General features: G+C 42.1%; 1 protein-coding gene across 5 annotated transcripts; it reads right to left on the bottom strand.

Moving 5' to 3' along the window:
- Nucleotides 1-3482: 3482 nt before the first annotated feature.
- Nucleotides 3483-13605, bottom strand: ZUP1 (zinc finger containing ubiquitin peptidase 1). 5 transcript variants are annotated; one of them, XM_064447414.1, is made up of 9 exons: nt 13219-13605; nt 11011-11127; nt 10046-10155; nt 9086-9254; nt 7439-7627; nt 6953-7121; nt 6116-6267; nt 5527-5747; nt 3483-4295 (listed from the first exon to the last, which is right to left on the bottom strand). In XM_064447414.1, exons 1-9 carry the CDS (start codon nt 13487-13489, stop codon nt 4248-4250), a joined length of 1446 nt encoding a protein of 481 aa, XP_064303484.1. In that variant the 5' UTR covers nt 13490-13605; the 3' UTR covers nt 3483-4247. The 5 variants fall into 5 exon arrangements, with proteins under 5 accessions (XP_064303484.1, XP_064303485.1, XP_064303489.1 ...); XM_064447415.1 differs by having other exon boundaries at nt 5527-5675; XM_064447419.1 differs by having other exon boundaries at nt 13343-13432.
- Nucleotides 13606-13627: the final 22 nt, after the last annotated feature.

Genomic DNA, 13627 nt, shown 5'->3' with positions numbered 1-13627 from the left:
TATTTAAAATGAACGCCTGCCATAGATTCTTGGCCCTTATTTCCATGCCTTTTCTTCTTCAGAAAATATTAAACTCAAAATATTCTGAGCCCTCATAGTCTCTTGAAAGAAAATAAAGGCCCCCGAAGGCTATTTGATGATGGTATTATTTATTTAGGTACAACTGTACCTCACAAACTCATCCCTTAACCGCTACCTTTGGTTTCAGATATCTAAGTCAACGTATGCATTTAAAGGTAAAGAAGTGATAAATTATTGGAATTTATCTGTGCATTATATTTTAGTAAACTATGATAGCACCGCACATCAGCCACGGGCTCACCTGTCATCTGACAAGCATTATATTGCCAGCCTCCACAACAGGGCAAGAGCGACAAAGAACTGAGTTTTCTCCTCGATTCCTCTGTAAGCTGAGGTATCTTCTGTTTTCAAGCATTTGAAAATACTGTTTGATTTAAAGGAGCCTGAAAAATATTGTGGACTCCCATATGGTATGAAGAACACTGTTTTTATAATTAGGGCTGAAATGGCAGTGGTTCCTCATAGTAACACCCTTCTCTAAACTCTTCATCTCTGGAATCTGACTGCCATTAAAAAACAGAAAGCAAGCCCTTTATTTGACGTGCTTGCATGGAAAATGCAGTGTAATTCATGCAGTGTTGTCTGAACGTTCTCTGCATATGAAGACTATTATGAAATAACCATGAGATGGAATTAAAAGTTGCCGCTTCTCTCCAGTCTACAAGTGCCTCCTGCATGACTCCCTGGGATGCCTCCATGCCACCTGTAGAAAGGAGAGGAACAGCACTGAAATAACCTGCTAGAAAACACCCCATGGAGGTGAGCTCTTGCCTGCGCAGAGGAAATCATCACTTTCCGGGCTGGAGGGTGCAGTGAAAGTCACTGCCATATAGCCCAAGAGAATAATTAGAATGTGTTAAAATTGTTTCTGTGAGAAAAACCTAGGGATCACCAAAACCCACATTTTTCACTGGAACCTTCAGTTAGGAACATTTAATCCAAAAATGCTTATCTATAAAGCAGTATGAATTAGAATTAAATAGTAGAATTACTAGAATACTACTAGCATACTAGAATTAGATAACTTGATTTATTTGCTTCAAAATAATGTTCACATTAAAGTCTCTGTAAGTTCTTAATATTATAGTACATAAAAAAGTATTTGGACAGTCATAAGAAATTGAACATAAATAGACAAAAAGGAATGGAACACTTTACCCCCAAAATTTCAAATCTACAGAGAGTTTTGACATTGTTCCCAAGGAGAAATGAACGCATTTTCGAAATCATGGTAAAACAGTTACAGCTTCCAACGAACCCAAGTGACAATTTTCACGATACTCAATCACCTGAAACTTCTGAGATTTAGTTTACGCCCTGTGACGAATAAAGTGCTTCAGCACTCTATGTGTAGCAGACTCAGGAGGCTTTTCAGCCATCAGTTTGTGCTCTGTCGTGCGTAGGTTTGCAGACACTCCACTACATTTTCAGAAAATACAGTGGGCAGCTGAACGCGCGTGGCTAGGACCCCCAGCAAGGACAAGTCTCCGTGATTTACCTCGGGTTACAAAAGTGCACTGCTCCTTTCATTGCCCTGCTGCCTGGGAAGAAAAAAGCAGATCAAAGTCCTTCTTGGAGTTTCAGGAACACACTGTCAGTTTCTTCACCAAGCAGCTAACCAAACATTCAGGGTCTTGCAAAGACATCAGAACAGGATCCTGTTGTTTCTCTGAGGCAACTATTTGCAAAGAAGATTAAAAGTTCAGCTTCTGTGAACCCAGGGGAGTCTGACGATAAGAGGCAACATCCCTGAAGCAGTTATTTTAGTTAGCATCAAGCCCCAACACACTCATTCTTTCTCTCAGGACAAACATTTTGGTGGCAATTCAGGCTGTAGTCCTAGGTCGCATTAGGTTTATTTTAACATTTTGTTAACTCACTGCTTTCTTTCCAGTGTTGCCCAGCTGATGTTTGAAAGTTACCCCATTACCCTCCCCCAGCTGCAATTCCATGAGAAGGCTATTGTTTGTTACACAATGATTACCTTGGTTGGTCAGACCTTTACATGGCAGTCCTAGAGTCAAGCTGAAACAAGTGGGACACCAGTACCTTGACCTTAATAAATCTAAAATGTAATTAGGCTTGTGTTCCTCTGACACTCCCAGAGTGCTTGTTAAAAAAAACACAACCCAAAACAAAAACCCAAAAAAACAAAGACAACAAAATTTACTGGGATCTTGGCATAAGGTCATGCTTACACAAAGAATCAAACACCTCAAGCGGCTGGTCACTGTCCAGACAGTGCCAGGAATCGCCATCGCAAAGGCCCTTGAGAGGCATCTTCAGCTGGATCAAGCAAGACGCCCTGGCTTCTGCTCACTTAGTACCCGGCTGCCCCGCGTTGACTACGTAGGAATCAAACAGCATGTACAAGCCAGTACGGAGAGATACTTCAAATTTGGAGCATTACGGCATTTCACTGAAACACCAGCTTAGTCCCAATGGCAGTCTGAACACATCAGTGAAGGGCGGGGGCTGAGCTGCAGTTCCTGCTTCTTAGGCTTGCACATCCAGGCACAGTGTCACGCTGGCAGAGAACATGGTCAGCCTGGAGTTAGCAGCGCCTCCGCCAGGAACAGTCAGCCCCTGGCACAGGGAAGGTGAGGGAACAGTGCAGAGATCGAAGTGTATCCATGAGAGGTTAAATGACCGCACAGCTGCAAAACCTCACATGGTACAAGAACATGTGCCGTACACACCAGGGCTAATGAGGGAGCTGGTGTCCCCCAGTTCCCAGGAACCCTGTCCCTAGCCTCTGCCCCTCCAGTGTCCTTCCACAGGTTATAGGTCATTACTACATACCTACAGGAATTCATGCATTTCCATAATTAAGATTTTTACTTTCATGCACGTTTCAGAAAAATTACTGATTTATGGGTTGTAATATCTTTGCACGCTCATGTATTTCACTGCTTCCAAAAAGATTACTAGTTCTTATTGCCAGAGCGTATTAAACGTGAGAGAAACAAACAGATTAATGGTAGAACTACACCTACATCTAGGTGTCAGCATGTAAGAGTCTAAATGAAAGGGAAGTATCTAAACTCACAGTAAATGGATGCCACAGCATGATTCAGTTGCTTAAACAAAGGCATGACCTGCTATTTGCACTCAACCATCCCTCCCAGCCTCCAGCTGCCGTGCTGGAGAGGCATGACTCTTACATTCAGCCAGAGCAGCATGTCTTAAGAGACAGTAGGGGCCCTCAAACACCCAAGATACTTGCCTCAGCAGATAGCTCCAGTGTCTTAAATGGCACTAACTGCACGATGGAGCCCCTAGTCAACGCTCAGTTTAAATGTCCTTTTGCGATGCCTCTGAAGCCTAGGGGCTAAACATTATAAAATATACAGAAAAAAACCCAGAAATTAAAAAACAAGATGAAATAAAGATGAAATAAAAACTTTTAAAAAATATTATTTTAATTTTATTTAATTCATGGTACAAAATAAACATTTTCTTCCTATACCCCAATGGATTGTCTTGCGTAGCCCCTAGAGCACATGCAGCCCACTTTGGACACAGCTATCTCAGACCTCACAGCCAGTGCCAACACTGATCCACCGCATAAGCACACACATTCATATTTACAAGTGATATACCTAGAGAAGCCAGCTAACTGAAAAGAAGTTCAGCAGTAAACTAATCCCTGGTGGAACAGGCTGTATCATGAGAAATCATAGAACTGCCTCTGTTCTTTGCAAATAGTTGCAAGAGAATCTGCTGAGGTGTAATAGATATTTGTTGATCACATTTGGTAAGAAGGAGCATTGGCCAGGGTCTGCATAAATATATTTACAGAGGCACTCCAATAAAGTAGTTCCATAGTATCTCTATCCACTGCTTACTGACATTTTACTATGGTACACGGTTTGCTACGGGATGGTAGATGTTGCTCTGTAATTTAAGCAACTAGAAAATAGCAAAAATAGCAAATTTTCTAGTAAGACAAGAACTGTAACACTTCAGAGTTACAGATTCATCAGGAGGGCGGAGTTTTGATTGAAGATCAAAACTACAGGTTTACTCTAGTGCTGTGCATCTCTAGAGCACCCAACCACATATGGAGACTTAGTTTTAAGTCTAGAAATTGTTGCGTTAGGGTCACAGTCCAGAAGTTTATTGTTTTGCATCCAGCAGATTCCAAGAGGTAATAAAGGCATCCTTTAAGGAATCTTCTCTGATGTTAAGACCTGAGAAGCATGGCAGCGAGCCTTAAAAATAGGTGGGAAGAAGGGAAAGAGAATAGTTTCATGAATGAAAACACCACTTTAAAGAGCATTTTCCAAATCAGTAGTTGAGTAAGCTTAACAAGTATAAGGAGTTATATTTCACCTTAATGAAATGCGAGCTTTCAAGACAGAATTTTAAATAACTGATACTTTTAAATACAAATTAAACCTTTGAATAGAGGGGAAAAAACCCAAACCAAACAAAGCACCCCACACAAACCCCACACAACACACTTCCTTTTATTGTGTCCTGAAATTGGAAAGCTTTTTCCAGCAGGAGGAAGAGAGGACAGCTGTGTTTCATGGCTATTTCTGATGTGTTCAGGGCCAGAAAACACTTAAGATGACACCTCATTTCAATATACAGATGTTACAGTTGAGAAGGTGACTCAGTCACCAGCTATTTCATAGTTTAAATAAAAGTCTGTCCTGATGTTTGAACATGCTGAACAGTGTTGATAAGTCACCACAGATTCAGAACATGGTTCCTCAGAATCAACTTGTTAGTGTAGGAAAGAGAAAGCTTAAGAAAAGTCACATCCGACATTCAGCTGAAAACTTCTAAGGTCTTAAAAAAAAATCACAATGCCCAAAGTGAAACATGTGGATAGGATTTATAAAAATGCTGACAGCGCAAACATGTAAGTTGCTCAGAGCTGTGTTTTAAATATATGAAGTTCTAAGTACTTTCAGAAAGCAGAATGCACGAGTTCTAGCGCCCAAGCTGAGGAGACATGTCAGTGTCTGCGCGCCTTGCTCTTCTGCTCTCAGAGGCTGATAGGATAGACACCACATAGCTTTACAAAGTTGCAATAAAAACTCCTGGACAAAATTTTGGACTATGAATGCTTTGTAAGTACCTTATAAGCCCACAATAAGTTACCTAGGGGGAAATATGGTAAAAAAATAAAATTAAAAAAAAAAGAAGCCTAATTTTAATGTGCAAATGGCTGCAAGCTTTATAAAAGACTTAGAAGTTGTCAGTTACATCACGGTGGCATGCATTTTCAAGCAAGACGTTTTTGGTACTGATATGCTGTGATTACTCAGTTCAGATGATAAGCAGAAAGCAGCAAAGAAGAACAATAAGGGAAGTGAAGAGATGAAAAAAATTCACCATGCAACCATATACGCATATGCATTTGAGTATTAAAGAAGAAACGCAGATTATTTTAAATTTTCTTAGACGGAAACTATTTTCTGAAATACTTACAGCTTTCTCTTCCAATGACAGTACACCATCTACAGCCACTATCTGGTATTGCTTTTTTTTTAAGCTACCCACAAATTTCTGAAGTAGTTTAAGACCAGTACCATCACTGTTTTGTTTTAGCAGTTTCTGCATTTCTTGGGAAGGACATCCTGGGTCAAACAGTAGCAAACATAAGGTTTTATTCTTCCTCTCTTCTATTCCAACAATAATACGACTGTGACCTAATTTCAAAATACATTTTCAGTATTTTAAGGACACATAAATCCCATTTACTTCTTCACAGCATACCACCTATTTTCAGATCAAGGAAGATACTACTTGAAGTTTGATAAGGTAGTTACAAGTGAAGAGCAGATGTTAAAAAGTTGAGGCCCCAGTCACACCCAGCTCTTCCATCCAATAAAAATACAGACTTCAATGTTGCTCTTACTAAATAAACAAACAAATTAAAAAACAAACAAAAAAAACCCCAGAAAATAAAGCCATGCCTTCAATTAAATGAAGAAGGAATATAAGATGATGCTCTGAACTGCAGCACATCTAAAGAAAAACAGACAACTGAAAAGAACCAGCATATCATGATACTGACCTTGATGCTGCAAGTAGATAGGTGGCTTGGAAGTACACACTACTTTTGCACCACCTTCATTATCTGTAGAATAGTAATGCAAAACCCACTCAAATAAACGAGGGTGCGTACCCATAGGGCCAGTCGGTTTGTGAAAGTCAATTATTTGACACCTACGGAACATTCAGAATGAAAACAATAAAATTTCAAGGAGGTTGTTTGTTAAAAATAACTTTTTCACCTCTCAGTCCCTCCCTTCCTCCTGCACCAAGAATGTTTTGTAAACACAACAATTCCAGGCATCCAGTGGTCATTACCACTGTTTTTTTTTTTTTTTTTTTAAGTACAGGAGCAGGGGACACACAATTACAAAGCAATGCAATACATGCTGTTCAAAACTGTAAGATTTATCCTATAACAAAGAAATGCTCTACTCTCTTCAGTCTAGCAAGAACTTGTGAAGCTTGCAAAGATTAAAATGTTTGATTTTTTTGTGTAACTGATACATGTACACTAGATAATCCAATTAACAGCTTTCAGAATTATGCGAGTGAATAGCTGAAATTCAGATTCCCCTTAAGAAGAAACTTCTAGAGAAATCAAGGATTTAATCAATGTTTGATTCTATGTGTATGCAGCATAATTCTTCACCAAGCCTCAATGATCTAAGTATTTATTCGCTTTATGTTCCTGCATAAGTAGTTACACAGCTTTATGCTGCACAGAATTAGATGTGTTTATAGGTTGGTTAAACTTAAAGCCACTAAGGTGGCTTCGTCGTCGCACCACTGGCAGGTCTGCCCTTTAAGGGCACAGCACTTAAAAATAACAATAACAACAACAGAAAACAATATTTACTTTATCCTGAGACTGGTTAACAGTGAATAAATTTCAGACGCTCCTATCCATGCTTTGGAACCATGTAATCTGTTGTTGAAGTGAGATGCCCCATGAGGATCAAAGCCTTCTCTCCAAGCATCTTCAATCATGGACTGAATCTTTGGTATACTAGGAATTAGTGTAGTATCTGGAACAGAAAAGCTTTTCAATTGTGGCTACAGTTACTGAAATAGTCTATTAATTAAAAATATTCAGCTTCTTTTGTAAAGAGGCAGTTAATGTTACAAAGGTGCACCAAACACACTAAAGCTAAAACTTCTACCACATTATACCTTGCCAGTATTCACCCCTCTGATTCTTTCCACAGTAAGCTGCAGCAGTATAACAAGCATTTAATAGGTATAATTGACCTAAGTAAGCCTTGCTGTGTAAATGAAAAGGTAAAACATCGGTCAGTAGGTTGTCATCCACGGTACATGAAACAGGCAGTGTTTTGTTTAATACCTTTCAAGCAGTCGTTATACAAGCTGTTTTGCAACAGTGAGGAAAGGAGCATTTGGAAGTTCCTGTAACCACAACCCCAGCCTCTGTCGCCCAAAGATGAGTGGAAGTGATCTACTCCTGTTGAAAGCCACACATGCCTCACATCTTTGTTTTCATTCTGATAGTACTTGCACAATGCTTCAATAACTCCTAAAAGACAATCAAATACAAGGTTTATCTGTAAAATGAACTACAAAATTTGACAGAAAAAGATTCTTTCCCCAGCTTGAGAGAGATACAGATTAAGACAATTTATTTTAAAACTTTTAAGTGATCCTATGTTACATCTAGAACCCAAATCACAAAAACAGTGGACACTGCACCTATTCCATTTCAACGGCCTATTCTGTGATGAATTTATGCGCTATGAAGCTTGTAGAATTCAAGGGGTTTTTTCCACTGCTGCTACACTACTAATATTTTAAATTAAACAGCTTGGACTACATTATAAACAGTGATATGCACAGATACTATTAAAATGAAACAGGAAGAGTAATGTAACTAATAAAGCATTTCCATGCCACTACCACCTCCAGTACAACCACCCCTTAAAAACATGGAAATACTTGTGAATACCTCGTAATCCTTTTATTCCCCTCAAATTATTTTTACTGGAGAAACTGAGACAAGAAAAAGGAATGGCACAGAATCTGAGAATTACTGTAAATATTTTAAGAAAATCCACTTGCAGGATATTCCAAATCCTCCTTTGTTACATGAAAGAACATGCTTGGGAACGCTCTCTCCAATTTGTATATATACATTCTCAAAGGCCCTTTATTGCCATGCTATTGTGAAGACAATCATTCCATAGCCATCACAGATTATTTTCTGAATTCCTCTCTCAAGTCTAAATCATTCCCAAGAATGAGAACTTTAAATGTATTATTTCCACTCAATACATTTTATAGAAGAAATTTTATTTTACTTGTCAAGAACCAAATAGATATCTTGTAAGCCAGAACCACTGGCAGTAAACTGAACGAGCTCTGAACTGTGGTCTTGGCAAGTGAAGACAAGGAAGCCTTTTAAAAGGGACATGAAATGCGCTAGCGCTGTATTTCTGCACCAAGTATAAAACATTTCAAAGCAGATGTATCAAGCTGATATCTGCTCCTCCCAGTCCTCTCTTGGACTTTGCAATCAGATGAACACTGTGCTTACCGGGACCAGCTTACAGGATACTACAACTAACTGAAACACAAGATAGAAAGGTACTGTAAATTTTAACAGCTACACTAGGTTAGGAACCAATGAGCACTAAGTAGTAAACAAGCATACACTCAAGGACAACCAACTTGTAATAAGACACTTGCATCTTTTGATACATATTGTATTCGGGCCCTTAACCAGACAACTTGGTTCCAAGGTTCCATAGAAAAAAAGAAAAAGTCTCCAGATTAGAATAAAGTTTAGAAATATACCAAGCTTTCATTTCCTTATTAGTTTCGGACTGAAATGGTATAGATTGATCTAAAAAATAAGGATTAGAATTATGACGTAACCAGTATTATGGAGCCAATGATACACTTTGTTGAAGAGAGGTTTGGTCACTACAACCTGGGTTGAAAAAGTACAGTGTTAGTTGTATAATTTCAGCATTTTTACCTGAAGTCTTTGTCCTCCCATCATCTACACCAAAAGCCAAACATTCCATCATGTCAGCTTTTCTCTTGTGATATTCAAAAGGCTGCATCCTTCCTCTATCAACTTCCCTTTCCATATTCTTTAGGAATTGCTGCTTGTAGCCTCCAGAATTATCCAAGCCATACTGTCTCTGTTAGGGATGGAATGTGAATGATTTAAATCACATTTTTAAAATTCAGCTTTAGTAATCTTGAGAAGTTGAATGTACAACCAGTAACTTTGACAAACAGTGAGCAATGACACATAAGAACTTCAGATTAATGATATTTTAGAGCTGAAGGCCAAGCTTCACACCCAAATAAGAAAGTGGGACTAGGAAAGCCACACTGGAAGAGCAGGCACATCGCTCTGGTCCCTCTTGGGCAGACAGCCATTGGCACAGAGGCAGTCAATGGCCAGGAGGCAGAGGGAGCAAGAAATGAGCTATGAGGTGGGAAGGAGAGGGAAGCAGGACCTAGCAGGGGAATGGCCACTGGAGCAGGTGATGGTATCCAGGAAGAGGATAGCCAGGATGCTCAGGGCCTCAGACACCCTGCCAGGGAATATGCTCCAGGCTGTGCTGCAAGGCAGAGTATTAGAGCTGTATGGAGCACAGTATGAGGAGGCAGGCGTGCCAGGGCCCCTGGTGAGAGCAGCACAGCATGCACAGGGAGCACCTGGCCCCATCCTGAGCCAGCACCACTCAAAGCAGTAAAGCTAAGTAGCTTAAGGCAGGCAATGCCCAGCACCTGTGCCAGGATCGGGCTTGCCCAAGAGCTTGCATTTGCCTGCAACCCACTGCTGCGCCACCACCTCAACACAGCCTGGCTGACTGGACAGGTCTGACCTGGTATGTCTGTTCCAGTTCATTACGGTTCCAAGATACACAGCTTCTAACGGCACAACTGTTCAAAATTTTACCATGTAGAAATAATACTGTACCTGAAGCTTTTTAAATTCTTCCCTTTCTCGCTTCTCTTCTTCTGATCTCTGCTGTTTATCTTCTTCCATTTGTAGTTGCTGAGCCAGTTCTAGATCTCTTATGTTTCCACCTACCCAGGAATAACATTACAAATAGAGTGGACTTCATCAGGTTAACAATGCCCTGATGGATCTGGGCATTAATTTTAGGAGATGCATCCCACACTCTTTTGAGCTATTAGCAAGGAACACTAGACAGAACTGACTGCATTCAGTCTATCAAGATTTAGACTCTTGAGTTGGACAAAGTTTAAGCAAGGTTACATGAGCAATTACTTGGCAAGTAATGCCTGTACCTCTACTACTAGAAAGCCTTTGTTTACTGTTTCACTTCATTGTTAGCAAGAAGTCCCAGTTTCTTGAATGCCACACACTTGCTAGCTTCTAGCATGACTGTCAGCAGTCTCTGAAAGTGGCAAAACCAAATTTAGGATTGGAGAACTGGATAGGTAATCGCTAGGATTTTATTAGCAATGCTAATAAATGAAATTAATTTTGATTCCTTTATTGTTGTGACTAATGAACCAGCACAAGCATTTACAGAAAAGAACTGAGAAAAAACCTGAAGATTTTTTTAAGCTATATTTTCAGCTCATCACACTGGAATGTGTCACTCTAAATTCCATGTATGTAATGGCTGTCTTAAACATTTTTTGCTCCAAGTTTTAGTTTTGGCTAACATTCTTAATACTACATTTACTTAAAAAGCATACATAGAAAAATATTTCTTTTAGCATGTGTAATTAAGTACAGCACCTGGGTAAGTTATAGGACTTGCTATTAACTATCTTAACTTCATTATGTATGTGTCCAGTTCCCCTTTTAAAGAAGGAAATATTTAAATTTTGTCTGAGATTTTTATACTGCAACACGCAAATACATGTAAGTACTTTCAAGTATTATGAAGCCTGTATCTTTTCACGTACCTTCTGAAAAGCTTTGCTCCTCTAAGTGTAAATCTACATGTTCTTGAAGAATCTGAATGTTTGTACAGGTAAGACTGCACATTGGACATTCGTATAGCTGTTCAACATTTTCCATGTCTGAAAAAGAAATGCAGTTTTTTGATTAATGCAATCCCTGGTTTTTGTGAAAATCACCCCAACTGATACACAGTCTAACATAATTGGGTAGGAGTCTTGATCTGCTTGAGGGTAGGAAGGCTCTGCAGAAGGATCTGGACAGGCAGGATCAAGGGGCTGAGGCCAATTCTATGAGGTTTAACAAGGCCAAGTACCGGGTCCTGCACTTGGGTCACAACAACCCCATGTAACGCTATGTGCTTGGGGAAGAGTGGCTGGAGAGCTGCCGGGCGGAGCAGGACCTGGGGGTGCTGGCTGACAGCCAGGTGAACATGAGCCAGCAGTGTGCCCAGGTGGCCAAGAAGGCTAACAGCATCCTGGCTTGTATTAGGGATAGTGTGGCCAGCAGGAGCAGGGAGGTGATAGTGCCCCTGTACTCAGCACTGGTGAGGCCGCACCTCAAATGCTGTGTTCAGTTTTGGGCCCCTCACTATAAGAGGGACATTGAGGTGCTGGAGCGTGTCCAGAGAAGGACAAAGAAGCCATAGAATAGGTAAGGTTCAAAAGGACATCTGGAGACCACCTAGCCCCTCAAAGCAGGGACATATTAAACAGGTTAAGTTACACAGGGCCTTTTCTAGTCAGTTTTTGAACAATTCCAAGGACAGACACTCCACAAGCTCCCCAGACAGCTCAGTCCAGCCTTTGGCCACTCTCGCAGTAAAACAAAACAAACCAAACAAAAAAAGTGTTCTCGTCTTTAAATAGCATTTTCCACATTTCAGCTTGTGCTCACTGCCTGTCACTGGACACCACAGAGAATAACGTGACTCCATCCTTACTGCCCTCCTTTTGAGTCCCTAGATTTTGCTTGCAACTTCCTAGATTTACAAAACACAGAAATTAATTTGCTACGTTAGCTGTTTCTGGAAAGCATCCGCCCAAGCTAAAAGTTCATGACTGGCTGGAGGGAAACTCGATTGTACAATAATCTACATTCACCAGTGACATTTTGCATTAACACCACAAACATATAGTTTCCTGAAACACGCTACGTACATAAAAAACTAAAACACCCTTAATGCATCTATTTTGAAAATAGAAACAGGCATGCAGGCAAGCAAGTTACTTATTCAAGCTTTGCGTTATTTGCACCACAGAAGTAAAGTATTATTCTGTTGTGTTTTTTTTTTTTTTAAAGGAAAACATATTTTTAATCACAGAATATGCAGTGTGGTTGATTATACTGCCCCAATCTGCATCCTCATCATCATTTGTTTTTCTTGCCAGTGTACATAACTTGTTACATCAAGAATGACAGTCTTCTAAGAGAATTACCAACTAGCAGAGATGCCATTACTAAGTTTCTGAAACAGCTACCAGCAACTATGGATAGCTAGTCAATAAAATTCTGACCACGCTCAAAATAAAATACAGTATTCAAATAAAAGTTTTCTTTAGTCCAACTTTATGCCCCAAAATATCCGTGTGGTCTCCAAATCGACGTTTAGTACTTCAGAACGCCTCAGCGCTGGATCCTTCCCAAGTCTCTAGTTCAAACTGAGAACCGCCTTTCCCTAACGAATACTGGCAGCTGCTCTACAGGATCCTGTCAAAGAGCAGGCTTCAAGATGCAAAGCTAAACTTTTGCGACCGAACACATGCCAAATAGGTAAAAACCACCCCCCTATCACGCGAAAGCGTTGCGGTGTGCTTTCATTGATACGGACGGTGTATTTGGGGCACGCAGCACATCGCAGGTTCCTCTGCAGCAGTGTTTTCAGCCCTGCTCTGGGGCAGATTTTTCAGGTGACGCCCCCATCGCCTTCACTCGCTCTCCCTTTCCATGCGACTTCCCTCGACCGCCTTCGCTCGCCGCCCCCAGTTTGCCGCCGCGAGCGGTCTCGGGGCCCTCCAGCTGCATCCGCCGGGACGCAAACCGGGCGGCGGAGGCGCTGCGGCAGCGCCCCGACACGCTGCCGTCACCCCCGGGCAGTCACCCCCTGGCACAGGCGGCAGCGCACCGCAGCGCGGTTCTCTGCTGCCCGCCCGCCGGGGCGGCCGCGGCCAGCCCCAGCCCCAGCCTCCGCGACGTCCCCCGCCGCCGCTCACCCGTGCCCGGGGCGCCCAGGAGGTGCCCGTGCCGCGCCCTGACGTGCGCCTCCAGCTCCCGCCCCGCCGCCTCCCCGCAGAGGGGGCACTCGGGGCCCGCCGGCCCCGGCTCCTGGGGAATCGCCTCGACCTGCCGGCGAAGCTCGTCACAGCCCGGGGCGGCGGCGGCGCAGAGCGGGCAGCGGGGCCGGCGGTCCGGGTGCGTGCGCTGCGGATACCGCCCCTCCGCCTCCGCGGGCAGCGGCTGCCCGCAGACGTCGCACGCCAGCATCGCCGCGCCCCCAACCACCACCTCCGCCGAGAAACGAAACCCTCGCGCTTCCGCCCAACGGCCGCACGTCACACCACGACTGCGAAGCGTCGTTCCCTATCCCAGGGCGGGTGCTCGCGCGCGCAGAGCCCGCTGGGA

Source organism: Phalacrocorax carbo, chromosome 3, assembly GCF_963921805.1.
Source record: "Phalacrocorax carbo chromosome 3, bPhaCar2.1, whole genome shotgun sequence".
Classification (NCBI taxonomy): domain Eukaryota; kingdom Metazoa; phylum Chordata; class Aves; order Suliformes; family Phalacrocoracidae; genus Phalacrocorax; species Phalacrocorax carbo.
Note: the sequence above shows the minus strand (reverse complement) of the source record. Positions and strands in the feature narration are given on the sequence as shown.

Excerpts from the sequence above, each read along its gene's own strand:
- ZUP1 (XM_064447414.1), bottom strand. The coding sequence starts at position 13,489 with ATGCTGGCGTGCGACGTCTGCGGGCAGCCGCTGCCCGCGGAGGCGGAG. Across the intron at positions 7,628-9,085 it reads TGGGAGGACAAAGACTTCAG|GAGTTATTGAAGCATTGTGC; the intron begins GTAAAAATGCTG and ends ATTGTCTTTTAG. Across the intron at positions 7,122-7,438 it reads GTATAACGACTGCTTGAAAG|ATACTACACTAATTCCTAGT; the intron begins GTATTAAACAAA and ends TTTCTGTTCCAG.